At 32.1% G+C, this 21,252-nt stretch overlaps 1 protein-coding gene across 1 annotated transcript in view; it reads left to right on the top strand.

The window, feature by feature from the left end:
- Positions 1-21,252, top strand: part of LOC134694149 (titin-like) — a 210,078-nt gene that overhangs the window by 7,333 nt on the left and 181,493 nt on the right. The window contains exons 13-39 of the mRNA XM_063555147.1: positions 668-808; positions 1,346-1,618; positions 1,841-2,155; positions 2,435-2,539; positions 3,302-3,553; positions 4,349-4,456; positions 4,774-4,845; positions 5,162-5,236; positions 10,088-10,323; positions 10,611-10,754; positions 11,220-11,301; positions 11,603-11,786; positions 12,071-12,257; positions 12,505-12,621; positions 12,873-13,170; positions 13,508-13,725; positions 13,982-14,118; positions 14,462-14,627; positions 14,853-14,996; positions 15,387-15,578; positions 15,956-16,158; positions 16,531-16,660; positions 18,353-18,470; positions 19,352-19,569; positions 19,899-20,064; positions 20,361-20,578; positions 20,805-21,241. Of these exons, the coding sequence (XP_063411217.1) occupies positions 668-808; positions 1,346-1,618; positions 1,841-2,155; positions 2,435-2,539; positions 3,302-3,553; positions 4,349-4,456; positions 4,774-4,845; positions 5,162-5,236; positions 10,088-10,323; positions 10,611-10,754; positions 11,220-11,301; positions 11,603-11,786; positions 12,071-12,257; positions 12,505-12,621; positions 12,873-13,170; positions 13,508-13,725; positions 13,982-14,118; positions 14,462-14,627; positions 14,853-14,996; positions 15,387-15,578; positions 15,956-16,158; positions 16,531-16,660; positions 18,353-18,470; positions 19,352-19,569; positions 19,899-20,064; positions 20,361-20,578; positions 20,805-21,241 (4,936 nt within the window). The remainder of the gene's footprint in view (positions 1-667; positions 809-1,345; positions 1,619-1,840; positions 2,156-2,434; positions 2,540-3,301; positions 3,554-4,348; positions 4,457-4,773; positions 4,846-5,161; positions 5,237-10,087; positions 10,324-10,610; positions 10,755-11,219; positions 11,302-11,602; positions 11,787-12,070; positions 12,258-12,504; positions 12,622-12,872; positions 13,171-13,507; positions 13,726-13,981; positions 14,119-14,461; positions 14,628-14,852; positions 14,997-15,386; positions 15,579-15,955; positions 16,159-16,530; positions 16,661-18,352; positions 18,471-19,351; positions 19,570-19,898; positions 20,065-20,360; positions 20,579-20,804; positions 21,242-21,252) is intronic.

The following is a 21,252-nucleotide window of genomic DNA, read 5'->3' as shown; positions in this document are numbered from 1 at the left end:
CTAGTCTAGTTTTTCTTCATTACTGTGAAATCTGAGTTAGTTAAACTGATGAGGTCAAGAAAATTATATCTTTGGCAACGATCGTAGAATTAATGTTAATATTTTTATTATTAATGAATGATCTGCTTGAAAAAAATTTGTCAAAAACAAAACTAATAAACATGTTCTCACTAAAACTTATGATAGAATTTATTACAAAATTTAGAAATTTAACTATGAATATTGCTTTTATTTAGTAAATTAATAATAATTTCTTTACTAATGAATGATCTGCTTAGAGATGTTTTTGTTGAATTTAGTCAACAACACAAAACTAATTAAAAACTAATTAAGATACAAGTTCTCTAACTAATGATAGAATTTAGTACAAAGTTTTAATATTTGAAAATTAATATTTATTTAAAATTACACTCAGAATTAGATTTTATCATTTAACTTAACTTTCACTCATATTTGAAAATCTGAAATTCTTTTAAATGAATTTTTGTAACTTATGTCTATAGTTTATCATTTAAAGAATTATTCCTGTAAAAACAGCAATTTTTTTTTTATAATTAAACTATTTTTAGTGCTAGTACTAAGTGGAGTTTTTTTTTTACAGTACGCTTCTATTTAAGACAAATAAATGTGAAATTTATTAAAGTAATTTAAGAAATGCGTGTTTTAGAATGTTAAGTGATACTGAGCCAATGGAAACTGCTCCATCTCAGAAGTTCATTGAACAATCACCATTGGCACCACCAAGACCACCACCACCGACACCAGCCACAATGTCGGCTGAATCATCACCTATACCCAAACGGAGAAGGTTAGACAAATTTGATGTAGATGGAAAATGCCATCATTAAATTGTTTAAACAAGACTAAGAAAACTCAATATATAAAACATATGTTTTTTAATTTTTTTTAATGGAAAACAGAATTACAAGTTCCCTCATTACATTATACTATATATATGTTTTTATCCTTCTTATTTCAATTCAACACTTTTTGTTCCGTTTTCTTTTTTGTTTTTTGTGTGTTTTTTCCTATAAGCATGAGGTTTTCTTAAAATATATATAAGTACAATTTAAGATTGATAAAAATGGAATAAGATATATTGAATTATGATTAGAAGCATTTTGTAATAGTAATATAGTAATTGTAAAGGAAGAGAACCAATAACTAGAATTGTTAGAAGATGGATTGGTGATTCCCTTATTTGACATTGAAGTTTTTACTTTGTTATGGAAAATTAAAAAAGTCTCTTGAAATATACAAGGATCATGTTTGATTAAACTTGAAATGTACATTTTTTGAAAATAAATTCTTGACTAGTATGAAAATGATATTTTCTTCCTCCCAGACTTGGAGCTAAGCCCCTTGAGGAAAAGGTAAGCCCTGCCTGGGCCCCTAGACCTCAAGCTCCTCCTCCTCAACAAGAACAGCCAATGGAGGTTGAGGAAGAGCTAATGCCTCAGTCGGTGGCTGATGCCAAGAGAATGTTTGAGACACCAGAAGAATCAATGCCACCAGCTAGAGCAGCTCCAGTCTATACGCCCACACCACCGACTCCTAAACACAAGGTGCCAGAGAAGAAACCAACCAAAAAGAGAGTAAAACTACCAAGTCCTCCAAGGTTAATCTATTTTTATCTGCATGATAAACTATGGCAAAGTTTAAGCTTTTTAAAAAGGATGTAAATGTTTACAAAACTTTGTCGTTTTATACTATGTGAGATTTAATGTAAAAGACTAGCAAGTTAACCCTTTCTACTTTGAAAATTAAATTATAATTTTCATTATCTTTTTCTTTTCACTTGAAACAAAATCTAAAACTAACTGGTTTCCTTTGACTTTAGTTATGAAATAGAAAGAGAAGGACCAGTACAGGAAATCAACTACGCCTCAGAAACAGAATCAGGATATTTACGTTTTGTATCTGAGGATGAATTAGACACCCCTAGGAAAATAATACCAGCACAAAAACCAGTACCAACACCACAGCGTAAACCAGTACCAGAAAAGAAAATGGTATCTGAACAGAAATGGGTACCAGAGAGGAAACTATCACCTGAACGTAAACCAGTACCAGAACAGAAACTGTTACCAGAAAAGAAACCAGTAGCAGAACATAAGCCAGCCAAGAAAAGAGTCAAATTTCCATCTCCTCCAGGGTTATTATACTATTTCACTGCATGCTTCCTGTTCATACCCCTTTAACAAAATGAGGATTTGAAAGAGAATTTTTAGAAGAGTAAATGAAACTAATTTTAGTTTTAAAAGTAGTAATATAAGATTTAATAAAAGAAAATCCATGAGATCAGTTTAATATGCTTAGACAAGAATTACTTAAGAAAAGTTATATTTGTTTCAAAATTGAAGAGTTTCCATTCTGATGAAAACACAAAATTATGAAGACAATGAAATGACAACTGCTAATATTATTTTACTAGTTATGAGATTGAGAAGGAAGGACCTGTACAACAGATAAGTTATGCCTCCGACACAGAATCAGGATATCTACGTCTTGTGTCAGAGGATGAACTAGACAGATCAAGGTACACTGCATGATATCTGTTGATACGGCATGGTGTTCTAAATAAAAAAAAAATTGATATAATTTGTGGAAACAATACTGAGTGATAGTTACTATTAGAATTGTTCCATATAAGCTTTCTATAAACAACAAGTGAAATGAAATCACTATTTATATTTAAGAATCATTTCTTGTTGGGTTTAGTTTATTAATGCTCCATCTGATACAATCAGAAATAAGATATGAAATAAAAATGCAGGGGGATGCAAATATATTTATTACGTAGAGTTTACATTGACACTATAATTATATTAAACAGTCCTATTGACCTCGAGAGAATGGCCCCTGATGAATATCCAGAGGAAGAAAGGTTAATTGAGATATCATATTTTGAATGTGCAAGCTGAATTTATATAATAGTTGGACTAATCAGCTGAACACCTATTAATTTAGCTTCTGTTTTCTTGACTTGAGTATAAGCTGTATATTATGTAGCTTTTTAAATTGAATTGCTCACGTATGGAAAAAATAAAATAGCTTCAATGGAAAAATAATTAGCTTGTGTTGTAAAAGCATGAAGAAAGTAGAAACTAATAATAAGACTGATTATTAAATGTTGGACACTATTTGAAATGAACCCAGGGCTATTTCCTTTAAAGTATTCATTGTTAAATTGTAAAATAGCTAACAGTTTCATATACACTATGTTCTTTAAAGATGACAATACCTCTTAAAAGTATGGATAGATTTAACTGTCAAAATCAACTGGTGATAAACTTTTCAGAGTTCAACACAGAACAGAGAAAAGAATGTTTTTGGAGGCATCTAAGATGCCAAAGCTAGCTCCAAAGCCAGTTAGGTTCATAAAGAGGCAAGAATTTGAGGAAAGCATTCCTCTAAAAGCTTCTTCATTGCCACCAGAAACTAAACCTAAACCAGCTCTTAAAAAACCTTCTGCTGCACCCCAGATACATAAGGTTAAACATGTAGTTAGGATTCAACCCCCAGAAGGTTACCAGTACACTGATTCTGATAGGTCAGTTATTTTGTGTTTTGAGATGTTCCTTTTTGCAGTAAAATGTTTTGAAACCCTCCTTGTGAAGTGATTTTATGTTATGATAAAGTTTTCCCTAGTTGATAACCAATAAAAGCAATAGGTCTTTCTTTAATTTGATGTGTGATGTCCCTCCCCACTATTTTACCTGGCATGATCATTGGTTGAAAAAAGTAACGATTTGGTTTGTTTTCAAGTGTTACAGTGACCTTGTTGTTTTTTAAACTGAATTTGATTTTGATGTTATGTAAATAGATGAACCTGCCCTTACCTTTGACTAACAAGCATGTTTGCCAGGTACTTAAGTCTGATCTAAGGACTTGGAGTGCCATAATACATTTAGATCTGAGATGTAGTGAGAATGATGAGTCTTAGATTGTTTTGTGCTCCTTGATCTGATAAATGTTGGAACAACAAAGTTATTGGTTAATTTATAAATATTGTACATCATGTGTCGAGGTTTATAACAAGTAATAGTTTATTTGAATTCATGGCTATTGATAAAAGAAGAATTGTTTTTACATTTTCTGCCTCTTTTTCACTCTTTCACTCAATCATCCAATGAAAACTTGCAAATATTTTGAATGTTGGTTTTATAAAGGTTTGAAATCATCTGGTTAGAAATAAGTTGTTTTCATTCATTCTATTTGAAACAAGTAATAGACAATTGATAGAATAGAAAACATTTGCTTTGCGTTGAAAAAGAATACGATTTTGGATTTTAAGAAATGTTGTAATATAACTGGATTAATTTCAATATTCCATAATGCTTTGTAGTCATTATGAGATCCGTGAAAGAGGACCAGTCCAAGAGATACATTATGTCTCTGATACTGAAGCTGGTACCCTAAGACTGGTACATACTACTGAGGATGAATCTGACAGGTAGGGGTGTGACATATTGAACAGCATGTTGAATAGGGTCTTCCCTGTAATAGAACTTAATCATGTTTATGTTACAAAAAATACTTTTAGCATGAGTAGCAGGAAAATTACACTTAAGTTTTGACAAACACTATAGACTTAACTGAATAATATGGTATGACTTAGATTGGTTATGCATAAATCTTTATCGGTTTTTATGTTGTTTGAAAATTCAGTCATTTGAGTTATCTCTTATTTTTCTACAAATACTTATATTTTTAACTGAAATTGTTCAAAAATACTTGAAAATGTACAAAAAAAATTGATGACATTTTCAGAAATGATGACTTACAGCCACCATATCAGCCAGAGATTCCATTCTCATTACAGACTAAATATGAACAAACAAGGTGAACTATTGACCATTTTAAGGAATCTAATTTTTCTTTTAATGGAAATCCCCTTTTTCCAAAAAAGAAATAAGTTGACAAATTAAGTGGAAAAGTATTAATGCCTTAGAGTTTTTGGATTGATTTTCATGGACAATAGATAATTAACATACAACAATTTTAATTTATATAGTGAAACAGATGAGATAGTTAATGCATGTGATATTAGAAGTAGAAATTTTATATAGACAATACTTTATTTCACTCCTTTTATCATGATTTAATCTAGAAAAATATATATGTAGATCTGTAGTTTATGTTTTGACTTACTATATAGGTATAACAAACCATTGTCTCCAAGAGAGAAAAAGAAAGCCAAGAAGCCTTCACCACCAAAAGAACAGATTCCAAGGTCTGAGTTACTCCCCTTAACATCAAAACATTTCTTTCCAAACTATCATTTATTCATCACCCTTTCAAACAAAAATAGTTGTCTTTTAATTTATTTTAGATGTATGCATTCAATTTTATTTGATATTTCTTTTAGCATGATTATTTTTACACACAATTTAGTTACCATTTCACTTTAAATCTTAACTTCTAGTAAAGCCTTGCATGTTATTTCTTTGACTAGTAGATTAGACATAATCTGCATTTAGAATTTAGAAAGCACCTGAAAAATAATTATAAATAACTGTTTAATAAAATAAGATCACTGTCAAGAATTATTTTAAAATTGATATAGATTTTATGTCAAAAGATGTGAAAATGAACATGTTAAAAAGTATATAATTTTTATATTTGCAATCTAAATTATTGAAGATGTTAAAAGTAATAATGACAGTAATTTTATTTTATAGTATTCAATATTGTTTCTTATACAATCTGTCTGATATTGTAGCCAAGAGACTTATCCTCCTTGGATGGTTTCTACAGAGACAAAACTTGACCAATCAGTGACAGTTACTGGCAAGCATAAAGCCCCAGAAATAACAGACAAAACATATCAAACATCTCTATCAGTAACAAAATCAGAAGATGAAGACACATCATCACCATGGGCTGTGACTGATACAACTGTCGGGAAACAGACAGTCGTCACTAGTAAGAAAATAGGACCAAAACCTTTTGACAAAACATACACAGTATCATTAGATACCCAAGGGAGACAACCAGAAGAAGGACGCCCTGATGAAGTTGATTCTAGTACCTATCTACCATGGATTAAGGATACTACAGTTCAGCAAACGACCACAATCACAGGGGAAAGAAAAGTACAAAAACCTTCAGATAAAAAATATGAAACTTCAGTCATAGTGGCTAAGAAACCAGTGCAATCAAAGAAAAAGCCTGGTGTAAATTTACCCCCATGGGTAAAGGAAACTGAAGACCAAACTTATGAATCATCAGTCACAGTACCGAAGAAACCGGTGAAACTGAAGGGAAAACCTCATATAGATTTCCCACCATGGGTAAAGGAAACTCAAGTTAAACAAACCACTACTGTAATGGAAGAAGGTAGGAAAGGACCAAAACCAACAGATAAGTATGAAACATCAGTCACAGTGCCAAAGAAACCAGTGGAACTGAAGGGAAAACCTCATATAGATTTCCCTCCATGGGTAGAGGAAACTCAAAGTAAACAAACCACTACTGTAATGGCAGAGGGAAGACAAGGACCACAGCTAACAGATCAGTACGAAACATCAATCACAGTGCCAAAGAAACCAGTGGAACTGAAGGGAAAACCTCATATAGATTTTCCACCATGGGTGGAGGAAACTCAAAGTAAACAAACCACTACTGTAATGGCAGAGGGAAGACAAGGACCACAGACAGCAGACCAGTTGTATGAAACATCAGTCACTGTTGAAAGTAAACCAGATGAAGCAATCAGTCAACCAGGACTCACCTACCCACCATGGGTCAAGGAAACAGACAACAAAACATATGAAACATCAGTCACTGTCCCTAAGAAACCAGTTGATTTGAAGAAAAAGGTTCATATAGATTTCCCGCCATGGGTAAAGGAAACTCAAATTAAACAAACCACTACTGTTATGGAAGAAGGTAGGAAAGGACCACAGCCAACAGATCAGTATGAAACATCAGTCACAGTGCCAAAGAAACCGGTTGAATTGAAAGAAAAACCTCACATAGATTTTCCACCATGGGTGAAGGAAACTCAAATTAAACAAACTACTACTGTAATGGCAGAGGGAAGACAAGGACCACAGACAGCAGACCAGTTGTATGAAACATCAGTCACTGTTGAAAGTAAACCTTATGAAGCCATTAGTCAACCAGGACTCACGTACCCACCATGGATCAAAGACACGGAAGATAAAACTTATGAAACATCAGTCAGTGTCCCAAAGAAACCAGTTCATATAGATTTCCCACCCTGGGTAAAGGAAACTCAAACGAAACAAACTACTACTGTAATGGCAGAAGGTAGGAAAGGACCACAGCCATTAGATCAGTATGAAACATCAGTCACAGTTGAAAGAAAGCCTGATGAAGCAATCAGAAAACCTGGACTTACTTATCCCACATGGGTTAAAGATACAAAAGTGGACACAACTGTCACACAAGAAAGAGTGCCTAAGCCAATTGAGGAACAATTCAAAACCTCTTTGACAGTCAGTAAAAAACCAGAGGCAAAAAAGAAACCAAAGGTTCAGTATCCACCATGGATGAAAGATACAGAGATTGACAAGACAACAACTATAACTGCTGAAAAGAAAGTTTGGAAACCGATCGAGAAAAAGTTTCAAACATCTATCACAACTATTCCTCAGACAGAAACCCAGCAAAAACCTGAAGAGCAATATCCACCATGGGTTGTCAGGGATACAGAAGTTGATAAAGTGAAATCTGTCACTGCTGAAAAGAAAGTTTGGAAACCGATGGAGAAAAAGTTTCAGACGTCTGTTACAACTGTTCCTCAAGTCCAAGGTAAACCAGAGGATGATTATCCACCATGGGTTATCAGGGATACAGAGATTGATAAGACTGTGACAGTGTCAACCATCGGAAAACAAACAAAACCAACAGATGAAACATATCAAACTTCCGTTACTGTTAAAGGCAAGGGAAAATACCCAGAAGTAAAAAGAGAAGTGACTGAAAAGAAAATTCAACTGTTTCCAGGACCTCTCCAGAAAGGGATGGTTCTAGCAGAGAAAAAGTTAACAGTACCACTTGTACCACCAAAGCCAGGAAAATCTACTGACACAGAAACACGAGTAATGTCTGCTGAACAACCAGGTGGCATTGGAGTCTATGAATCTGAAGAAACAACTAGAACTGTTTTTGAGAAATTTCCTATAGTTCCACCTAAACTTGTCATCCCAGTTGAAGAACTGAAACTTACTTTGCCAGATTTAGACACAGAACAAGTTATCTCACCTTATCCTCAAGATGAAGAACTCTTATTACTTGAAGCTGTGTTTTCATCTCCATGGAAACCTACAACAGATACTGTCCAAGAAGCTGTAATAAAACTTGAACAGAAACCCTACCTGAGGTTAGAAATGAGTGGTTGTCTGCTGTTAAGTTTTAGGCTGGTTTCCTGCTTTTATTGAGTGTTGAGCTGCTTTCCTGTTTGCAGAATGATGTAATTGATACTGCACTAGCAGACCAATTTGTCCACAGACAAAGTATGATACATTTCATTTTATTTGGAATTTGATATGTATCATATTTGTTTGTTTATATTTGTTGACAAAACTATGATTTGTGTATTTGAAATAATTTGACTTGATGAAATGGCTTCCGGGAGTTAAATTTGTATGTAGAGTCTGTTGATGTATATGTAAATTTGAGTCTGATATTGTTATGATATTTTGTCTTTGCACTTTTTCTCCCTTATTTGTGCATGTTTGTGGTTTGTATTTTTTTGCTTTTTTAATCTGAAATAGTTATTTTTTATTGTAGGGATCGTGTCTGTAATATCTGTAACATTATAAATAATGTCGACTCTCTTCCAAAAGGCTGGCACTTTATTTTACTCATAAATAATTTATTTTTAATATTATTTGTATTGTTTTAAAATGAATGATATTTTAGTTTTATTGAATAGTGAAAATTTGAATAAAAAAACATTATGATTTAGGACTTATATTATTTTATAGTTGAAGGTTCTATTATTACTGACTATTTCAAAAACTTTTGTATTGACTTACAATTAATAAGCTTACAATTAACATTGCATGAATAAAGAATGATTAATGTGTATTTTTTTTTTAATTATGCAGAAGATCACTGAGGATAAGAACACCAGTCATGAAAAAAATACAAAACAGGTCTGATAGTCGTGATTTTCCCTCTCTTTCTCTCTGACTCTATCTTGTTTCATAATACCAAAGTCAGTATGAATTGGTCTGATTTCTCCTATTACCAAAGTCAGTATCCAGACCATACCCTCTTGATTTTCCTTGAAACTCAAGTCTATTCCACGCATCTGACCAGTGTTGACATCTATTACCAGTGTTCCATTAGTGTGGTTATTTGACCATTCTTCACATTTGACCACTTGTCCTGAGGAGTATCATTTCATCAAAAATGTTTTATGATCCTAACTGTAATTTCTTCTGGTTACTTCCAGTAATCCTTCAGCGTACATTCTGTTTTTCTATACCTAAGTTTGAAATGATATCCATCCTTTATTTGATAGTCTTTCAAAAATTGAAACAAGTGTACAGTGAGAGCAGAAATATAAGTACTTATTATCATAAGGATGATACTATTTTGTTATTTTAAATTCACCATTTCTTGAAATATAATAATTTGACCATTATTGTTGACTTTTCCCCATCTATATATAAACCATTAAGTGAGTCCTGTCTTTGATGCAATAAAATTTGTCTCAACAATTTCTCTGAAAAGTTTTGTTGACTTGTTTGAATGCTATGGTAGTGCATGTTTTATGTTGCAGTTTATGTAAAAAAAAACAAGCAGTTTGAAATTAGGTTTTAACATCTTTACTCTAGATTATGGTATTTTTTTATGTTTGAATATAAGTGTCAGTTCCAAACTACTTTTAAGTGGCCAACTTATAATTTGTCTAATATAATCTCGCCTTTCCTCCAGAAAAAAAAAATATATAAACTTTGTTTTGTATTAAAAATTCAAAAAGTATTGGGAAAACAAATATTTGTTATGGAAAGAAACTCAGTGTCAAGTAAAACAGACCAATACACACAGATTTTTTTATGATTGTAAACACCTATTATATAGATAATTTTCATTTATTTTACAGGGATCTGGACAGAGAAAGTGCTGTACGTGAATTCATTCGCCGTGAAGGTGAAACCCCAGCTGAAGAAGATATTTACACTAAAGACAAACAACAAGCACCTAAGTTTAAGACGCCTCTCAAAGACCTAACAAACCTAAAGGAGAATGACAAAGCACATTTTGAATGCAAGTTAGCACCTTATGGTGCCCCTAAGATGAAAGTAGAATGGTATAAAGATGGAGAACCACTTCATCATGGTAGGTTTAGTATAAACTGGAGTAACATTGTATGTAACTCATTGATAGCTTACTCATTTATATATACTGTATTATACAATCAAATATTCTGGACAGTACAAATTGATGGTTAGTCCCCTGAGCAGTGACACCAGACTGCTACTAAAATAGATGTTCAAATATTAATAATACACATTGATTGCTCTTGAAAGTTATATTTCAATATATATTCAGTGTTAATGCTCTTATGTGAGCAGGAAAATAGAAATATGAAAGAAATCTAAATGATGTATATGATTGCTTTACAGGTCATAGATTTAAACCATTGTATGACTTTGGCTTTGTTGTCCTGGACATCAAATATGTCTTCCCAGAAGATTCTGGAACTTACACATGTAAAGCTACCAACCAATTTGGTGAAGATGAAGTGTCATGTGTTGTCAAGGTTAAAGGTAAGTGAAGGTCAAGGTTTGAAAAGATTAAGCACCTGTTATAGTATATGAATGGCACCTAGTGTAAGTGTTCCATGCAAATTTGTATAATTACATCTTATTTATAGTACTGATATCAGTACATCCAGTTTACTTTACTTGATATTTTTGTAGTAAATGTTAAAGTTGGTGATGAATTCCTTGTTTGTTACTCTTATAGAATTCTTTACTTTATATGGCATGGTCTGCAATGTGGAAATGCACTGTGTTAAGGAAAAGAAAGAGAATATTAAAAAAAAAATTATGAACAAGGGACCTTCATGAAAATCTAGAAAAGAAAAAAAGAAAAAGTTGCTTTTTGAATAGCAGATCTTATGTTAATTTTTAACAAACATTTGAAATCTTTGTAAACGTTTAAATCCTATATAAATTTCTTAAAATGTTATAATCTTTATAGGCAAGCTTAAAATGTTATAATCTTTATAGGCAAGAGAGCAGTTATTTCTGACACCCAGTTGCCAGGAGAGGGCGCTATTAAACTACAAGAAATGGAGGAACACTGGAGAACGTAAGTATTTTTACATTATCAATTATGTTCAGTTGTTGCAAAATAAAGAAATTAAATAGCAGACTGTTTTAATACTGATAAAAATGTAATTTTAATCAGAGTTATATAATATCAGGTATTTCATCAAAGGCAAACACATATGATACAAGCTTTCTTTAGAGTTATATCTATAAAATTGTATTTACAATTTCGTTTGGATGTTTAGATAGCAAGATAATGACAAACAGCACTTGACTGCTCTTCTGTGATAAAACATGATTATAAAATATAAACTCTGATACTTATCTTTATATGCTTACAGTCCTATGATACTAGATGAACAAGAATTACATGAACCAAAGAAGAAAAGACATCCACCATCAATAGATCTCAAACCAGAACCCATAGAAGTCGCTGAGGGTGAACCAGCTAAATTCATGGTCAAAGTTAGTGGCCACCCACGACCTCGTGTCACATGGTGGGTCAACGAAACTCAGATCATGGCTGTGAGTATTCTAATTAGGAATTTGAAGTTTGAAGAATATGAGAAGATTAGGGTCAAAATTTATGTATAACAATGTGGAGGCACTACTACTTATATCCTACAACCCCACATACAACACTTTTAGTCACCAGCCTGTTACTGCTTTATTAATGTTTAGATAACTTGTTAGTTCATGTGTTCATTCTGTCAAAATCGAACTGAGATTTACTTCTGTCAAATCCTCAGACTCTTTCTTATATTCTCAAAGTAAATATTATATTTGCATATGCTTCTGTTTGTTAACAGGGATCAAGATTCCAAGTACGTTATGATGGTATGATGCACTACATGACAATCCTAAAAGTACGGGAATATGAAGCAGGACAAGTCCGTGTTGTCACCAAGAATTCTGAAGGTGAAGCTGAGGCTAGTACAACCTTGTCTGTTGTACCCAAGGACGATTGGAGGTCAAAACTCAGACAAGCTCCTAAAGGTATGATATATGATGGTTATTAAATACTAACAGTTTGATATGAAAAAAATATCTTTTATTATAATCTATCAAAACTATCTATGTAGTTTTTCTTTTGTATTCTTCAATATAGAATTGTAAAGTGTATGCATTAAACTTTTGCAGTGGTAGCAAAAAGGATTGATATTTTCTATTGTAATCCAAAATTACTTTTAATGGGATGTAAGAATCATGATAATATTCATACAATGTATGTATCTTTATTTAGGAGAGCTTGAAATTGAATTGGATAGAAGACACAAGATTGAACTGAGAACACCTGAATTACAAAAGGCATTTGAAAAGCCAAGAGCTACTGAATTCCAACTTAAGCAAATTGAAAGAGGTAATTATGTTAAGATATACATTAATGGATAGTTTATAAAGATAACTTAAAGAAGGATACCGGTATTTTTAATAGTGAAAAATTCATACAAAGATTACATTTATAAGTTACATATTTTACATGTTTCATTTCAATGTTAAGAATATCTGTTCTTATATATAAACTTTTTATTGTTTAATTGTGCTTTTTATGTTGTTTGAAAAAAATCGTAACAAAAGTAAATGTAAATGATTTTATTTGTTTAATTTTAGCTGCAGAAACTAGAGTCAAAATGAAACATGACAAAGAAATAAGAAAAACAGAATATGTCAGCATCTCTAGTCAATACAGACAGCTGCCACAGGAGATACCAGCAGCTAGAGCTGTACGACAAGATCGTCCAGAAATACAGATAGACATTCAGAAGGCCAAGATCATACCTGTCATGCCTGAACAACAACCAGAGGAATCCAAGATGTCAGAGACATTTATTACATTGGAAAGACGAGAAGCTCCTGTCTTTACCAAGCCACTCAGACCTTCCAGAATAACTGAAGGAAAACCTGTCACGTTAGTTCTGTTTTATATTTCTATCTAGATTTTCTTTTACTTGTGTAACTAGGAAAACTAAGGTAATATATAGATATTTCTAAAAAAAAAAGGTGATTTAACCATTTCTGAACCCATTGTATAAAAAGTTGTCATCAATATGAGACTCAGTTTCAATATTTAAATAATTTTACTTAATTTAATGCAGAAATTTAATAATCTACTGTTACAAATGTAAGAATCTATTTCATATAACCATATAGTTTAACTATTTAAAAAATAAGTTTGTTCTCACAATATTAAAGCAGAAATACTTTTAAAACAGATTAGATTAGTCAATTTTGTTTAATATTTATAGGTTGGAGGTCCATTACAAAGGTTTCCCACCACCAATTATATCATGGTATCGTGACAACTTTGAGATCCAACCGTCACATGACTTCCAGATAAACACAACAGAGACCGTGAGCACACTCAGTATTCCTGAAGTTTTCCCAGAAGATACAGGAATGTTCACAGTCAAAGCTTACAACATGTACGGCACAGTACAATGTAAAGCTAAACTCACAGTCATAGGTAAGAACAAAGATTAATGTATACACAACAGAATGCTGAACACAATAACTGTATTTACAGGTCCTATTAATGATAACTTTTAAAGTTTATTTTAAGAAATTTTAGCTACAATAGTTAATTTAGTAAATTTCCATATTGTGCTCTTAAGTTATAGATATAGGACTGCATGATGGATTAGAAATGAAAAGTTGAAAATTCACCATAATGTGTAATTAAGATACTGTGTATATACTGAAGATAAATGTGTTAATTGTAGAAGAAGAAGAACCAGAAAGAGACCAGCCCCCAGAGTTCAGAAGTCTGATTAGAGATACTAACTCATTAGAGGGAGAACCAGCCACATTTGATTGTCAAGTGTCTGGACGTCCTAAACCAACTGTTGCATGGCAAAAGGTTTGTCAAACATCTCAGTACATCTTTAAATGAAAAAGCAATTTTATTTTAAGCATTTGGAAGGAAAAAGATATTTTGAAGTTTTTATTCCACAGAAAAAGACTGCTGTTGGGATTTCTTATCACACTGATTTTTACCTCATATAATTTTCATATTGTCATATTCATGAACACAAAAGTTGGACTCTTTATTGTTAATTTAATGCTAGGAAATCTGAACTGGTTGATCAGTTTGGCTTGTATTTTTTTGAACCATTATAGATAGAACTATTAGCTTTATAATTAAAATGTGAATGTTTCTATAGGTCTAATGAAAATATTATTAACATTGGAATATGTTTTAGGATGGCCATTCAATCCCAGACAGTCCTCGTACCAAGTTTATTGAGGAAGATGAGAATAACACCTTCCTGATTTATGAGGTCAAACCTGAAGATGCTGGACAATACAGTTGTGTGGCCTTGAACCCAGTTGGCAAGGCAACATGTACAGCTAGACTTAATGTTGAATGTAAGTAGTTAACAGATTTTCTATATTCATTTTAAGGAAGGAGATGTGGTATGATTGCCAATGAGACAACTGTTCAAGACCATTTATATATTTGAAACTATTTTGTTACATGTCCATTTATAGATACTTTTTTTATGCTAATAAAAAGAAAACTTTCAAGTTTCTTTAATAAATGAAGGACAAAAGTATAATGACTTTTTTTTAACTCAACATATGTTTCTACAGTGCCAGTTGGACCACCAGAAACATTGGAGAAACCAAAGCCCATAGAAGCAGTAAAGGCCCCTGCTGTTGTAGAAGGTCCAAAGAATAATGTAGTTGATGAGGGAGAACCTGCCACTTTTGTTGCCAAGATATCAGGCTATCCAGGTACTTATACATGATGTATACATATATTTGGTTAACACCGTGTTTAATAGGATTTGTTGCAAAAAATATTATTTTAAATTTGGAAATTAAAATATTCTTCATTATATATCTTAATAACTAAAATCCTATCATAGGAATCCTTTATGGAAAAAGTGTATGTGTGAACTACGAATCTGCTTTAAGAAAAATTGAATTATAGCTTATAAAATTTGTACATTTAGATATGCAAATAGAAGACTTCAATTAGATAGCCTTTAATGACAGCTGACATCCAAACAAGATTCCTTATACATCCCATATGATCTTCAATGATTATTTACTACAAATATATCTTTACAACACATTTTTCACAATTTCTGTCAAATATTAGTTTTTGTTTGTGTTTTGTAGTTCCAGTTGTGACATGGTACCGTAACAACCAGATTGTGAAGCCATCCAAGTATTTCCAGATGGAGACCACACCAGAAGGTACACACAGTCTGAACATACTGGAGGCTTTCCCAGAAGACACAGGAACATACAGATGTGTCGCTAGGAACAAAGCAGGGGAAGTAACCTCCTCAGCTTTCCTCAAAGTTCATGGTATGATCTTTTATCCAATTTAGTTGACCAGAATGGTTTTGAAAGGCTTGGTGATCTGTTTAAATATTCATATATTCAATATTTACAATGCTGAAAATTTTAAATAAGAGTACAATGTTTTTCTCTTTTTGGTGAAATATACTGGTTTAAAATTTTGATGGTTTAGTCTCTTTTTATTTAGAAGAAAAGACATCTTGCAGTTTGTTATTACTTGTATAGGTAATTTAACAAGTATATGAATACAATAATTCTTAGCTGAAATTTAACTAATAAATTGTAATACACACTGTGTGATATTTCTGTTACTATTCTAATTTCTTATGAATGAAGAATGCATAAATAAAATGAATTGAAAATACAAGACAATGTGTTTTTAGGATTGGAAAGTGAAACAGAGCAGCCACAACCAACATCTGCCCAGAAACTACAACCACCAAGCATTACCAAACCAATCACCAACACCCTGGTGACGGAAGGTAGTGGGGCTAAGTTTGAATGTCAGTTCTCTGGACAACCACAACCAGAGATCAAATGGCTGAGGAATGGTCTACAGGTTATCCAGGATTCAAGAAACTACAAGGTCAGTGTCTTATGCTTGTTACATTTTGGTATTGAAAAGCTAGTGTTTCTTTTAAAAGATGTAAAAGTTGATTTTTAAGGCATCTCTCATAAAGTGATAGCGTCTGTTTTATTGGGGTAATTTATATTGGGTTTTGCATTTACTAGATCTTTTAATAAGTGATTCTTGTTTTAAAATGTATAGCTGATGTAATTTATAGAATTTATTTTATTGAAAGCCGCCTCCTGTCTCTTTTAAGAAGTTATGAATAGTGTAAAGGTAACCACATAAAACTGTGTAGGGTAGCACAGAATATTTTTTTACAAGAAACAACCATAAACTTTTGTTAGTTTCATATATATAACAGGTTGTTATCTTTGAAACTTGTTACAGATTGAGAGAAACCCAAACAGTACAGTATTAACTATCAAAGAGTCATTCCCAGAGGACAGTGGACTGATTACCTGTCGTCTGAAGAATGCTATAGGACAAACAGAATGTTCTGCAGAGCTCTATGTACAAGGTAAGGGGAGATTTAACAAGGGAAGTAACTCTACAAGTAAAAGGGGAAGGAATATATATTTTGAATAAATGATAAGTTTTAAAAAAAAGAATATTTATGAATGGTAAATAAAAGCAACATTGATTGAAAAAAAATGGCATGATTTCTTTTTCCAAACTAACTTGAATGGCATGAAATGACCAGTTCTTAAGTCTACATATTTAAATGAAAGGCTTTCAAGTGTCAATTATTTTGGCTTTTTGAAAATTGAATTGAGCATCCATTATTGTACTATAATGTGAGCATGTTTGATGATTAGTCTTTTACAGATGCAGTGATACAGTGGCATGCTGGGAGTTTCTCTTGATTTGTTCTCCTGTTTGTTTTCTGTCAAAAAATTGTAGTTTTAAATTAATGCATGGCTGTCATTGAATTATGAATATGGATCCAAGCACTCTCATTCAAATTCAATGAATTGAACACTGAATGAGTTTGAATGGTGTAAAGTATACTGTTTGAATTCTTTAGCAAAACTCATTAAATTTAGGGGGAAATCTTTTCCAATTAGATTGAATGAGAAGCATGAAATGCAGAAGGGCCAATCCTTTTAAATCCACTATCAATGGGAATGATAAAAACCTAATTATTATCAAGAGAATTCAGTCTGTTTTAAAGTTGAGTTTCAATATGTATGGGCAATGAGAATAACAGCTCTTATCAAATTTATCCTGTTTTATTGGATTTAAAAGGATTGGCATCTTCCTCTATGTGATTTTAACTTAGAATGTTATGATTTACAAATTGCTTTCCTTTCAGCCATAGAGAAAACTTTTTCCTAATGAAACTGCTGACAAAAATATATACAAATTTTTAATAGAACTTTCAAAGTTTAAAGAATTTTAACTTTGTTTCATCTTTTGGTTATTGATTAATTGTATTTGAAATATAGATTTTTTGTTATATTTGTCAGCAGTTTTTGATTAACAATAAACAAGAATGCATTGTTTTACCTGATATCTTAACTAACTCGTAGTGTTTTCTGTGTGTGTTCACTAACTATCATGACATGTAAGATTTAGCCTACAGGAAAGATTTGCATGGATTGTGTGACTGGATTCTCCTCATCTGTCAATGCTGCATGTTAAAAGAATTGCACAATTCTTACTTCAATACCTGTAAGGTGAGTTCTGTTGCTTTTATCAAAATGTACATAGTCAGTAAAACCAAACTCTAAGAAAACAGACAAAATATCTGAAGTATTGTCAAATAGATAATAAGACTTTACTATTTATTATGGTTGTTGTTTCAGTTATACACAATTTTGAAATGTATGTACAAAAGTATTACATGAAAAAAAAAATGAAAACATACAAGAAATCAATATGAAGATAAAACCTTTTTTACAAAACAAAACAGTATTCATACAATATGTCACAGTTTGAAGTACTTTTATTGATTAATCTTCTTCAGAGACAATGTGAAATACTGGTTAACAGAACACCGGACAATTATCATCTAAAGAATAACCAATTTATCTACTGCAACAAACATTTTTACAAAATATCTTATGAGAAAAATTACTTACAGCCATGAACATTTCTGTTAAACTAAAGATCTTATGAAAGATTTTTGTGAAAAGATTATGCCATTGTATAAAATATGGTAAAATGTTATGTTAAAGATATACTTATTGTTCATGCTGTATGTTTATAGACACTGAAGAAGCCAGACTTCTAGAAGAGCGATACATTACCACAATCAAGACAACACCACCAGACTTTGTCAAAGCTCTTTCTCCAGTTACAGAGTTCCAACCAGGAGAAACAGCCAAGTATGTTTTATTTCTTTCAAAAGTCATTTTTCTTGACAATTAAATTTCAATACTGAGCAAAGAAATTTAAAATATTCATGTTCTTTTCAAACATTCTTTTTCCTTTTAACCATATAATGAAATTCAAAACAGTGTGGCTGTGGCTATTGATTGACAGATTAAATTCATCCATTAACTGGGACAATTTACGTGAAGGTTTGTCTGTAACTACCACTGTTCACGACATACCTACGATAGACATTTGTACTGTGGGGTCACCTAAGGTTTCTAAACGCCTTTAATTATAAAATAATTTGAAAAATTAATCAGGAATAATCTTTATGTTTTGCTTTATATAAATCAAAATATTGTGTTATTTCTGATTAATTTTTCAAATTACTTTATTTAGGTGTTGAGAACCTTTAATTTGGTGACCCCATAGTTTAAGAGTCTTTTAAAAGTGCATAGTGAGCATTGGTCGTTACATACAAACGTTCACCTAAATTGTCCTAGTCAATGGCTGAATTTAATGTGTCAATCAATGGCCACAGCCACCACTGTTTTGAATTTCATTCTATGTATTTTCAAGTGTTCATGTGCAAAGTTTTGTTTCAAAATTTTGAACTTCTTATCTTTTAAAGTAAAAAAAACAATTAATGAATTGTATTGTATCAATTTAGAAACTCTATGGAGTAAATAAACTTTTACATAAAGTATATGTGAAGAAAAAAACCAAAGTTAATGACTGAAGTGTATTAGTTTTAAAAAAGATTGAGTAGTGAGAGTGAGTTAAAATCTTCAGCAATAAAACTATTTCTTAATTATGGATGAAAGTAACTCGGAACAATCTTTGCTGGAAATAGATAAAAGATTTAATTTAAAACTTTCATTGTGAATTTCAGATTGGAAGCCACTGTCAAGGCTTACCCACCACCAAGGTGTACCTTCTATATCAATGGACAACCTATTGTACCAACACCTAGACGTAACATAGTACGGGAGAAGGACACAATCATCTTGATTATAATCAATGCCCAGAAGGAGGATGAAGGTGATTACCAACTGAACGTGGAGAATGAAGTTGGATCTGTTACTTGTAAAACAACTCTTACCATGGCTCGTAAGTATATAGGGTTTTTTTTTTTTTTTTTTTAGATTTTTTTTCTATACAATAAAACAGATTTTATTTGTTACATGTAACAATAATAAGTACAGTTAATGTATTGGATCAGCATATCTCTAATTTAAAATTTAACAGCAAATATTTACAATGTTAAACTGTGCTAGATGGGAATAACAGGGGGACATAATTTCATTTTTTTTTAAATTTTTTTTACTATGTAAATCAATGCGTTGAACCATGTTTAGAAAACATTTATTGAATGAATAATGAATAAACAAACTGATTTAGTTGTTGAAGTGATTTTATTGGGTTTTTCTTTTTTTCAGCAAAAGAGAAATTCATTGAGATAGTTCCTAAGACAGAGTCTTATACAATGACTGAGACTACAACAACTATCACACGAGAGGAACGTGTTATACAGCAAGAGATGAAACCTGAGTTTGTTACACCACTTGAACCAGAAATATATGTTAGAGAGAGAGGCATAGCCAGGTAGGTGTTCACTAGAACAAGAAATATATGTTAGGGAGAGAGGCATAGCTAGGTAGGTGTTCACTAGAACCAGAAATATATGTTAGGTATCTAAAATTTGGTCAATATGTGAGGTTGGGAGGTAGATATTCGCTTTCACCATATAAAAATAACTTCAATAGAAATATAGTTTAAAAATGATTAGATATTAGAAAATTCTTAGGTTTCTTTATTTCAAATAAATTCTGGGGAAAATAAGTACCATGTTAAGAAATTTCGAAGTTGGATCTCATAAAATATATGTATTTTGCTTTTAGACTTGAATGCAAGATTGGTGCCTATCCTCCACCACTGGTAACATGGTACATCAACGGTGTGGAGGTCGTACCTTCACCTCATTATGAAGTATTGAATGAGGAGGGTAAGACTACCTTACTGATCATAGAGGTCGGACCAGAAGACACTGGGGAGTACACATGTAGAGCTGTATCAGAGATAGGAGAAACAACATGTAGTTCTACACTTTACGTACAAGGTAGGTAACATTTTCTTGCATCATAGTACAGATAAAACAGACATCAGCATGACTATAAGAACACATTTTTTGTGAAAAATTGTAAGCTCTATAATCTGTATTTATAATTCAGGACCTGTAAAACTAGGATTTTAAAATACTTATTTTTAAAGTTTTTAGTTTGATTTTGATTTAAACTATTCATAGATAGAGTATTTCCGTTGAATACGTTTGTTAAATATTGTAGAGCCAGCGACAGAGGAACTAACTATACCAAAGAGACCATCTGACATGGCAGAATTACAGCCATCACCAACAGAGTCACTCCACCCACCCAAGTTTGTCAAACCATTACCATCACTAGAGGTTGCTGATGGCCAGGAACTCAGTATCCCTTGTAAAATCATTGGTAAACCTCCACCACAGATCTCATTCTTCCACAATGGTAAAAACATTGATCAGGATGATGAGTATGTTATATCGTACAATCCTGACACAGGGGAGATAAATCTACTGATCGTAGAGGTCTTCCCTGAGGATGAGGGAGAGTATGTATGTATTGCCCAGAACCCTGTCGGTGAGGCTAGTACAAGGTCATACCTAACTGTTGTGGACACAGGAATAGAGTTATATACTACAGAGGATGAAACCATGGATGTCGAGGAAGAGGAGGTTGTACCAAAGGTATTGATAAA

Source organism: Mytilus trossulus, chromosome 13 (assembly GCF_036588685.1).
Source record: "Mytilus trossulus isolate FHL-02 chromosome 13, PNRI_Mtr1.1.1.hap1, whole genome shotgun sequence".
In the NCBI taxonomy this organism is placed as follows: Eukaryota; Metazoa; Mollusca; class Bivalvia; order Mytilida; family Mytilidae; genus Mytilus; species Mytilus trossulus.
The sequence above is the reverse complement of the archived record's forward strand: the minus strand, read 5'-3'. Positions and strand labels throughout refer to the sequence as shown.